At 44.4% G+C, this 11,437-nt stretch overlaps 1 protein-coding gene across 6 annotated transcripts in view; it reads left to right on the top strand.

The window, feature by feature from the left end:
• The window catches only part of ankrd28 (ankyrin repeat domain 28), a 210,697-nt gene that overhangs the window by 180,513 nt on the left and 18,747 nt on the right, over positions 1-11,437 (top strand). For all 6 annotated transcript variants that reach the window (XM_033050798.1, XM_033050785.1, XM_033050777.1 and 3 more), the window contains 2 exons: positions 255-372; positions 1,571-1,790. In XM_033050798.1, coding sequence (XP_032906689.1) covers positions 255-372; positions 1,571-1,790 — 338 coding nt within the window. The remainder of the gene's footprint in view (positions 1-254; positions 373-1,570; positions 1,791-11,437) is intronic.

Below are 11,437 nucleotides of genomic sequence, written 5' to 3'. Positions count from 1 at the left end.
TGCAATGCAACTAAAATAAATATAATTACAGGATTCTTTTGGGAAGAGAGACAAAATGGAAAGCAAGGGGCCTGCTAAAAGAATGGGATAAAGACAATAGAGAAAAAGGATCATTGCTAAAATCAACCAGTTACTTTGCATTCTGAATATATATTCAGAATATATGACTGAATATCTGATGGAGGACAATCAGCGTAATATTACATTTAGTGTAAATGTAAAATAAATATTGCTTGTATTGTTTTCTGTTACAGAACGCCATTAATGCTGTCAGTTTTGAATGGACATACAGATTGTGTGTACTCACTTCTTAATAAGGGAGCAAACGTAGATGCCAAAGACAAATGGGGCCGAACCGCATTACACAGAGGGGTGAGACTTTGTTATATTTCTGCTCTGTTTATTGAGTCTAAGGTCATCTATGTAGAAACTATTGCTACAGGCATTCTACATGCAGATAGTAATATTTGGAGGAAATAGTATCCAGGCTGTTAGTTCAAACTAGATTTTCGATGTTGACAGGATTACATAAATTAAGAGTAATAATGTAGACAAATACACATTGTAAAGTAAATAGTTTCAGTGTATTAGTATTGCAAATAGCTGTTTATGAATTCTGATTAATTATATAATTAAGTTATGGAAGTTTAGAAAATAGTATCATCCCTTTGGAGGAAATGGCTGTGTGATCTTTGAGAAAATCTATTTTTTTTTGGATAAGAAAAGCACAGAAAATATTTTATCCTCTCAAACAAAGGGCCACCAGAAAGTCAGCAGACTAAGTTGTAACGGTTAATACTGTGGTAGACATTTTATGCTGACTGTGGCAGACATTTTAAGCTGAATATGCTGTTATACTAAAACAGGCTTTTGCAAGTCGGCCTTCAGATAAGAGGTTGTTTTTCAAGGTTTGTCAAAGACTAGACATTCCGATGTCCTGAGCTAAATCCTGTGGTACCTTCTTAGCACACAGTGGTGCCTCCTTGTCATATTAGCTATTCAACTCACTAACTTACTTTAAACAACCTTATCACGTCTTTGTGACAGTGGAAAATTACTGAATGTGCTTTGGGCTGCCTGTATTCTGTGTATTCTTTGAGAAGGCAGTAGCAGGCGCCTGAGTGAGCCACGGTGCACTCAGCTCTCTGTGTCTTCTCCCACCTTGGTGTTTAAGTAAAATGTTTTAACTGAGACTTGTGTTCTTTGAATTATTTTACAGTTTAAGTTTAGGCGACTATTATAAAGTTGTCAGATTTGAGAAAAAATTCAGATTATATTTTGCTAAGTTTTGTATTTTCAGTAAAGAATACATCATCAGTTGGGTAGAATTTTATTTTAAAGAACAAAAGTAACACTGAAAATATAAATTCAGGATGATGAGAAACTTAGCACAGCGAATGAGTTTCATAAACTCTGTTTAATATTGTTTTCAGCTACACATTTATTCACAACACAAGCATATTGTAAGGTTACTGCTTGTTCTTGGCTTCAGAAGCAACACTATTTTAACTATTTTGCATGTAGCAATTTTTTCCAATGGGAAGTTCTTAACAAATATTTTGTTTTGTAGGCAGTTACTGGTCATGAAGAGTGTGTCGAAACTTTACTTCAACATAATGCTAACTTTTTAATTCGGGACTGCAAAGGCCGCACTTCTCTGCACTTGGCAGCAGCCTGTGGACATGTAGGAGTACTTGGAGCCCTCCTTCAAGCTGCATCCTCGATGGATATTATTCCTACAGTTTCAGACAATCATGGGTACACACCTCTGCACTGGGCTTGTTATAATGGTAAATACATTTAACTTGTATCTATGCTTCAAAAAAAATGTTTGATTACAAATTACATTCTAAGCCAATAAATAAAAATGTTCCTTCTTTGCTGCATCACACATTTCTGATGACTGAATGAATAGTGCTGAAATTATCCAGAAATAATAGAAAGTAATGTGTTTTTGTGATATCTCATTTAAGGTTTGTCCTTTTTGGTGACTAGAAATACTCAAGCACACTGTTCTTTGAGGCAGTATATGTAGCTTTTCTTATACCTTAAATAGGGATCCTTTATTTTTAAATAGTCGAGGTAGGACCTCTGAAATCAATCTGTGTTTGCTGTATCATGGGGGTTGCCTGACTTCTGACCAACGGTGGAAAACCCGGGGGGGCCAGAGGGGACACATCCCCCCATGTTTTGAGAGGTGGGGGACATCCCTCCCAAGTTTTTGTGATCCCGATTTTAAAATCGCCGTTTTTAACGCTGGATTCAGCCTTCATAGAAACATAGAAACATAGAAATTAGGTGCAGGAGTAGGCCATTCGGCCCTTCGAGCCTGCACCGCCATTCAATATGATCATGGCTGATCATCCAACTCAGTATCCCGTACCTGCCTTCTCTCCATACCCTCTGATCCCCTTAGCCACAAGGGCCACATCTAACTCCCTCTTAAATATAGCCAATGAACTGGCCTCGACTACCCTCTGTGGCAGGGAGTTCCAGAGATTCACCACTCTCTGTGTGAAAAAAGTTCTTCTCATCTCGGTTTTAAAGGATTTCCCCCTTATCCTTAAGCTGTGACCCCTTGTCCTGGACTTCCCCAACATCGGGAGCAATCTTCCTGCATCTAGCCTGTCCAACCCCTTAAGAATTTTGTAAGTTTCTATAAGATCCCCTCTCAATCTCCTAAATTCTAGAGAGTATAAACCAAGTCTATCCAGTCTTTCTTCATAAGACAGTCCTGACATCCCAGGAATCAGTCTGGTGAACCTTCTCTGCACTCCCTCTATGGCAATAATGTCCTTCCTCAGATTTGGAGACCAAAACTGTACGCAATACTCCAGGTGTGGTCTCACCAAGACCCTGTACAACTGCAGTAGAACCTCCCTGCTCCTATACTCAAATCCTTTTGCTATGAAAGCTAACATACCATTCGCTTTCTTCACTGCCTGCTGCACCTGCATGCCCACTTTCAATGACTGGTGTACCATGACACCCAGGTCTCGCTGCATCTCCCCTTTTCCTAGTCGGCCACCATTTAGATAATAGTCTGCTTTCCTGTTTTTGCCACCAAAATGGATAACCTCACATTTATCCACATTATACTGCATCTGCCAAACATTTGCCCACTCACCCAGCCTATCCAAGTCACCTTGCAGTCTCCTAGCATCCTCCTCACAGCTAACACTGCCCCCCAGCTTAGTGTCATCCGCAAACTTGGAGATATTGCCTTCAATTCCCTCATCCAGATCATTAATATATATTGTAAATAGCTGGGGTCCCAGCACTGAGCCTTGCGGTACCCCACTTGTCACTGCCTGCCATTGTGAAAAGGACCCGTTTACTCCTACTCTTTGCTTCCTGTTTGCCAGCCAGTTCTCTATCCACATCAATACTGAACCCCCAATGCCGTGTGCTTTAAGTTTGTAAACTAATCTCTTATGTGGGACCTTGTCAAAAGCCTTCTGGAAGTCCAGATACACCACATCCACTGGTTCTCTCCTATCCACGCTACTAGTTACATCCTCGAAAAATTCTATAAGATTCGTCAGACATGATTTACCTTTTGTAAATCCATGCTGACTTTGTCCAATGATTTCACCACTTTCCAAATGTGCTGCTATCCCATCTTTAATAACTGACTCTAGCAGTTTCCCCACTGCCGATGTTAGACTAACTGGTCTGTAATTCCCCGTTTTCTCTCTCCCTCCCTTCTTAAAAAGTGGGGTTACGTTTGCTACCCGCCAATCCTCAGGAACTACTCCAGAATCTAAAGAGTTTTGAAAGATTATTACTAATGCATCCACTATTTCTGGAGCTACTTCCTTAAGTACTCTGGGATGCAGCCTATCTGGCCCAGGGGATTTATCGGCCTTTAATCCATTTAATTTACCCAACACCACTTCCCGGCTAACCTGGATTTCACTCAATTCCTCCAACTCCTTTGACCCGCGGTCCCCTGCTATTTCCGGCAGATTATTTATGTCTTCCTTAGTGAAGACGGAACCAAAGTAGTTATTCAATTGGTCCGCCATATCCTTGTTCCCCATGATCAACTCACCCGTTTCTGACTGCAAGGGACCTACATTTGTTTTAACTAATCTCTTTCTTTTCACATATCTATAAAAACTTTTGCAGTCAGTTTTTATGTTCCCTGCCAGTTTTCTTTCATAATCTATTTTTCCTTTCCTAATTAAGCCCTTTGTCCTCCTCTGCTGGTCTCTGAATTTCTCCCAGTCCTCCGGTATGCTGCTTTTTCTGGCTAATTTGTACGCATCATCCTTCGCTTTGATACTATCCCTGATTTCCCTTGTTATCCACGGATGCACTACCTTCCCTGATTTATTCTTTTGCCAAACTGGGATGAACAATTTTTGTAGTTCATCCATGCAGTCTTTAAATGTCTTCCATTGCATATCCACCGTCAACCCTTTTAGAATTAATTGCCAGTCAATCTTGGCCAATTCACGTCTCATACCCTCAAAGTTACCTTTCTTTAAGTTCAGAACCATTGTTTCTGAATTAACAATGTCACTCTCCATCCTAATGAAGAACTCAACCATATTATGGTCACTCTTGCCCAAGGGGGCACGTACAACAAGACTGCTAACTAACCCTTCCTCATTACTCAATACCCAGTCTAAAATAGCCTGCTCTCTCGTTGGTTCCTCTACATGTTGATTTAGATAACTATCCCGCATACATTCCAAAAAATCCTCTTCCTCAGCACCCCTGCCAATTTGATTCACCCAATCTATATGTAGATTGAAGTCACCCATTATAATGGTTTTGCCTTTGTCGCACGCATTTCTAATTTCCTGTTTGATACCATCTCCAACTTCACTACTACTGTTAGGTGGCCTGTACACAACACCCACCAGCGTTTTCTGCCCCTTAGTGTTTCGCAGCTCTACCCATACCGATTCCACATCCTGCAAACTAATGTCCTTCCTTTCCATTGCGTTAATCTCCTCTCTAATCAGCAACGCTACCCCACCTCCTTTTCCTTTCTCTCTATCCCTCCTGAATATTGAATATCCCTGGATGTTCAGCTCCCAGCCTTGGTCGCCCTGGAGCCATGTCTCTGTGATCCCAACTATATCATAGTCATTAATAGCTATCTGCACATTCAACTCATCCACCTTATTACGAATGCTCCTTGCATTGAGACACAAAGCCTTCAGGCTTGTTTTTACAACACTCTTACCCCTTATACAATTTTGTTGAAAAGTGGCCCTTTTTGATTTTTGCCCTGGATTTTCCGGCCTGCCACTTTTACTTTTCACCTTGCTACCTATTGCTTCTACCCTCATTTTACACCCCTCTGTCTCTACGCTCACACATTTAAGAAACCCTTTCCCTTTAACTCCATCCTCCACTAGCCCATTCGACACCCCACCCCCCTTATTCAGTTTAAAACCACCCGTGTAGCAGTGGCAAACCTGCCTGCCTGAATGCTGGTCCCACACCTGTTAAGATGCAATCCGTCCCTTTTGTACAGTTCCCCCTTACCCCAAAACAGATCCCAGTGATCTAAGAATCTAAATCCCTGCCCCGTGCACCAGTTCCTCAGCCACACGTTCAGTTCCCGTATCTCCCTGTTCCTGCTCTCGCCAGCACGAGGAACTGGAAGCAAACCGGAGATAACAACCCTGGAGGTCCTGCTTTTCAGCATTTTTCCGAGCTCTCTAAAGTCACACTGCAGAATATTCATCCCCTTCTTTCCGACATCGTTTGTGCCGACATGCACTACCACTTCCGGATGTTCACCTTCGCCCTTGAGGATTTTCTGCACTCTGTCCGTGACATCCTGGATCCTAGCACCAGGAAGGCAGCACACCATCCTCGCATCCCGTCTGTTGCCGCAGAAACCCCTGTCCGTACCTCTCACAATGGAGTCTCCTACTACAATGGCGTTGCCTGCCTTAGGCCTTTTTGGTTTTGGCTCAACAGCCCTATTCGCATCACAAGCCAGTCCGCCGCCCAGTGTAAACACCTCTTCTGTCCCGACAGCTTCTAAGTGGGTGAACCTGTTCACAAGAGGTACAACACCCGGGGACGTTGGCATTCCATGCTTCCCTCCCGTTTTCACTGTCTCCCACCTTCTCTCTTCCAGTACCTTAGGTGTAACAATCGTACTGTAGGACTTGTCGAGGAACGACTCCGTTTCTCGGACGAACCGGAGGTCATCCACTTGCTTCTCCAGTTCCCCAACACGGCCCTTCGGGAGCTCTACCTGGATGCACTTTTCGCATTTGTAGCAGCCAGAGGCACCAGCGGTGTCCTTGACCTCCCACATACTGCAAGCATCACACTGAATCAGCTTGCCTGACCTCCTTCTTTCGTCTCTCCCTCTGCAGTGTTTTGCGTAGTCTCCACTTTACTCACAGGGCACTTCCCTCACAAGGCCGCTCACTCACTGCCGCTCCCTAAGAGCAGTCTTACTTAAATTGACTGATAAATTGCCTGATTTACCAATTTACAAACCAAATTCCTCAGTTTTCAACTGTTTTCCCAGCACTGACTCACTTCTCTCCTCCCACTTGGGCTAGAGCCAATCAGTCGTATCTCTTGCTAAACTCCTCCTGCTGTTGTTGCTCCCAAAGCTACAGCAGTTCTGAGTCAAGTCTGCCTGTCCTTGACCTGTACTTAAACTGTTTTCACTTCTCTCCTCCCACTTGGGCTAGAGCCAATCAGTCGTATCTCTTGCTAATCTCCTCCTGCTGCTGCTGTTGTTGCTCCCAAAGCTACAGCAGTTCTGAGTAAACCGGAGATAACCTTCGAAGCCTCGCGCGTGTGTGCGCATGCGCTCGTGGCCGCCAAAAAATTGTGTCCCCCGTCCCCTCCATGTTTTGATAGTGAGTTTCGTTCTTGCATCTGACTACCATCACTCCACATTTTATGGTGGTATTTTTGTAAACTACCATCAATTGCATCAGGCCTTTCAAGCTGTAATAAACACAGAAACAAAGACAGAAAATGTTAGAAACATTCAGCAGATCAGACAGCATCTGTGGAGAGAGAAACAGAGTTAATGATTCAGAGCAAAGATTCTTCATTAGAAGTGGGTATGGAAGAAAAACAAATTAGTTTTAAGTTGCTGTGAAGATGGAGGAGGGATCTATGGGACAAGTGGGAATACCAGTGACAAAGTGAGGCCAGGGTTGCTGAGGGGATAAAATCCTTCATTCAAAGGGGTTAATGGGGGTGTGGGTGGGAGGGGCAAGGGATGTAGAGAATAGTTAGAGGTTGATAATACAAACAAAGTATAACGTGTTGCAAGTATCAGGGCTGCAGGACAAGCCCAACAGGTCTGACTGTATTACTGAATGAAGGAAAACTAGCCAATATCACCAATTAATAACTTGCTTCACAGTAAGTGGAAAATGGCAGAATTTTTTTTTTGCAAGTTCTGCATAAGTGCATGAAACTGCACCAATGCCGTAATTGACCCTGTCTCGCCTTAATCTCTGACTCTTCCCTTAACTTTCTTCATCTCTATCTCCATCAATAGACAATAGGTGCAGGAGTAGGCCATTCGGCCCTTCGAGCCAGCACCATCACTCAATGTGTTCATGGCTGATCATCCACAATCAGTACCCTGTTCCTGCCTTCTCCCCGTATCCACTGACTCCGCTATCTTTAAGAGCCCTATCTAGCTCTCACTTGAAAGTATCCAGAGAACCAGCCTCAGCCGCCCTCTGAGGCAGAGAATTCCACACTCACAACTTTCTGTGTGAAAAAGTGTTTCCTTCGTTCTAAATGGCTTACCCCTTATTCTTAAACTGTGGCCCTTGGTTCTGGACATTGGGAGCATGTTTCCTGCCTCTAGCGTGTCCAAACCTTTAATAATCTTATATGTTTCAATAAGATATCCTCTCATCCTTCTAAATTCCAGAGTATATAAACCCAGCCGCTCCATTCTCTCAGCAAATGACTCCCGCCATCCCGGGAATTAACCTTGTGAACCTACGCTGCACTCCCTCAATAGCAAGAATGTCCTTCCTCAAATTTGGAGACCAAAACTGCACACAATACTCCAGATGTGGTCTCACTAGGGCCCTGTGCAACTGCAGAAGGACCTCTTTGTTCCTATACTCAACTCTTGTTATGAAGGCCAACATGCCATTCGCTTTCTTCACTGCCTGCTGGACCTGCATGCTTACTTTCAGTGACTGATAAACAAGGACCCCCAGATCCCATTGTACTTCCCCTTTTCCCAACTTGACACCATTTAGATAATAATCTGCCTTCCTGTTTTTGTGACCAAAGTGGATAACCTCACATTTATCCACATTAAACTGCATCTGCCATGCATCTGCTCACTCACCCAACCTGTCCAAGTCACCTTGCATTCTCATAGCATCCTCCTCACAGTTCACACTGCCACGCAGCTTTGTGTCATCTGCAAATTTGCTAATGTTACTTGTAATCCCTTCATCTAAATCATTAATATATATATTGTAAATGGCTGCAGTCCTAGCACCGAGACTTGCGGTACCGCATTAGTCACTGCCTGCCATTCTGAAAGGGACCCGTTAATCCATACTCTTTGTTTCCTGTCTGCCAACCACTTCTCTATCCATGTCAGCATTCTACCCCCAATACCATGTGCCATAATTTTTCCCACTAATCTATGTGGGACCTTATCGAATGCTTTCTGAAAGTCCAGGTACATTACATCCACTGGCTCTCCCGTGTCCATTTTCCTAGTTACATCCTCAAAAAATTATAAAAGATTAGTCAAGCATGATTTCCCCTTCGTAAATCCATGCTGACTCGGACCGATCCTGTTACTGCTATCCAAATGTGCCGCTATTTCCTCTTTTATAATTGACTCCAGCATCTTCCCCACCACCGATGTCAGACTAACTGGTCTATAATTCCCTGTTTTCTCTCTCCCGCCTTTCTTAAAAAGAGAGGCTAGCTACCCCACCCGAGTCATCCCAGTAGTTCCACTGTTCGCATCCCTATATCCCTTTGTTATCACTTCTTCCCCAGCCAACAATGAGCCATTCTGGGTTCTATCCTTCCTTGGTCATCTGTTGCCAGCCCTGATTTGTTCTGGCCTTTTCCTACATCCAGTCGTCATCGTCCCCCCCCCCCCCCTCCCACTCTGCTTTCAGTCTGAAGAAGGGTTCCAACCCAGAACATCACCCATCCTTTTTCTCCTGAGATGCTGCCTGACCTGCTGAGTTACTCCAGCACTTTATATCTATCTTTAGTATTAATCAGCATCTGTAATTTTACTTCGGAGTCACGTGAGTGACTACGTGAAGAAGGGCCGTCCGTCTGCGTGCGCGTCATTTACGTCTGAACGCAACACGCACGACGGACTGGCAGGCACTGTGTCCTCCCAGCCGTCGGGATGAGCAGGTAAGGAGAGTTGAACTACTTACCTGCGTTCGTTCGGGCTTGAAGCTTTTTGTAGCATCAGAGCCCAGATGTCGAGGAGACGGCCCGCGGGGATGTCGGCTGCCGAAGACCGCAGCATTCCAAGTAGCGGGCGACGGTCTTGTTCCCGACATTAGCGCCGACAGCAGAATCGGCAGGAGACTGCGCGGGAGCAGGAGCTCCATGGTTGTCCTGCGGGACGTAATACCACCCGCAAGTCTAACAAACCCGTTGACTCAGATGAGTCCGGGGAAGAGGGATACACTCCCTCAACGGAGAGCGTCTGAGGACGACTCTCCCACATGGAGCAACTTATGGAGAAGTTGCTCCAACAATGATCTGCTCCAAAGGAGGGAGCAGTATCAGCATATGCAGCAGTGCCGGTGCCGGGAGCCTCGCACATGGGGCAGCCCAATGTCTTCCCCATTATAGGGGGAACTACATATGGAAGAAACCACTCTGACTCAGAGTACAAAAGAAGAGGGGGGGAAACCTTCCCAGGGACAAGCAGAAGAAAGGAAGTAAGTAAGTAAGTTTTACTTATATTGCACTGTTTAAATCAACACCAAAATGCTTTATAAAAGGAATAATAAGCTTCCATACAAAAAACAGAAAATAAGTACTTCTGCAATCATCCAGGTTCCACTGGGTGCTTCCCTGGATGGAATCTAGCTATTGACAGCCCGGGTATTATGGAGAACCCGCAGGCAGCAGCACCTGTTGTCAGGGCTGCACAAATGTCTCCTGCTCTGAGGAGCGGAGCATTCATGGTCGGTTTTAGTCTGACCCAAAGCTAGAACCTCATTTAGGTCCACTGGAAGGGCCATGTCAGCACAGGTATCCTCAGGGGCCTGCGGCAGCACCTGTTTTCAGGGCTGCCTACGAATCTCACTCTCAGTGGAGGGGAGTGTGAGTAATCAGTAGGTAACTGATCTCGAATTTAAAGTATGAACATACTGAAGCACATGCATATGGCCTCAAGAGCCAGCAGTTGGCAGAATATCCGCACGCTACAATGCCGGCAAGGGAGCGCTATCAGCCGCCGAATCCTCTCTTCAGGTAAGACCAGAAGAAGGAAGCAAAAACTGTCGGACCAATCAAGGTACCAACGACAAGCAAATCGTCAGTAGGCGACAACACACCCCACACCTCCATAGGGGGTAAGCGGTTCACTGAATCCGGTGGTAGCTTGAAAGCTGGGCACGGAAATATGATCAGAGTCGTCTTTCAAGGCAGACTCAAAATAATGGCCAGAATTGTCCTACAAGGCAGGCTCAGTATGATGAGGTTTTTCAGACCAGACCCAAGCAGAGGTCAGGAGAAACATGGAATCCACACTCCCTACCAGTCCTACTCCCAATCAAGGAGAGAAAAGGAATCCGCATCAGGAGCCTTTGGGCTTACCACAAGACCACCGGTAGCCATGGAGGTAGGTGGGTCTGGGTTTACTGAAACAAGGGATTGTGGACCAGTTACATGTTGGTAATTTACTCTTGTGATTATTTTTACTGCACAACACACATAGGTTCCAAGCAGACTTGGAACTTGGACTGGAGTTGGCTTCGAGGCAGGCCCAGTAATTTTGGGCAGGATTGCCATTCAGGACATGTGACAGATGGAGGATGTCACTTCATCCAGGTTTAACTCATTTGTGCAGTACAGACGTTTAGAAACAATAATTTTTGTTACGGTCTAACTACTGTTTTATAGGAGCTTCCTATAAAATGGTCACATGGCATGCATCGACCTCAAAGATGCATACTATTCGGTGTCTATTCACTAAGAACAGGAGATATTTGAAGTTTAACTGGATGGCATGGATCTGCCAATTCTGGGTCTACAAAGGTCTCAGAGCCACATAGTAATGGCATATTTGGACAATTTCATTTTGGAGTCACCAAGAATTGGCAGAAGCATCAGTCAAAGCAAACCAAAACCCTGTTTGATAGAATTGGTTACCTCATCCATCCAGTTAAATCAAAATTGACACCTACAAGGGTAATTGATTACCTAGAATTTACTATCAAAAACAGTAAATATGTTGGTGACT

Source organism: Amblyraja radiata, chromosome 2 (assembly GCF_010909765.2).
Source record: "Amblyraja radiata isolate CabotCenter1 chromosome 2, sAmbRad1.1.pri, whole genome shotgun sequence".
Taxonomy (NCBI): Eukaryota; Metazoa; Chordata; class Chondrichthyes; order Rajiformes; family Rajidae; genus Amblyraja; species Amblyraja radiata.
The sequence above is the reverse complement of the archived record's forward strand: the minus strand, read 5'-3'. Positions and strand labels throughout refer to the sequence as shown.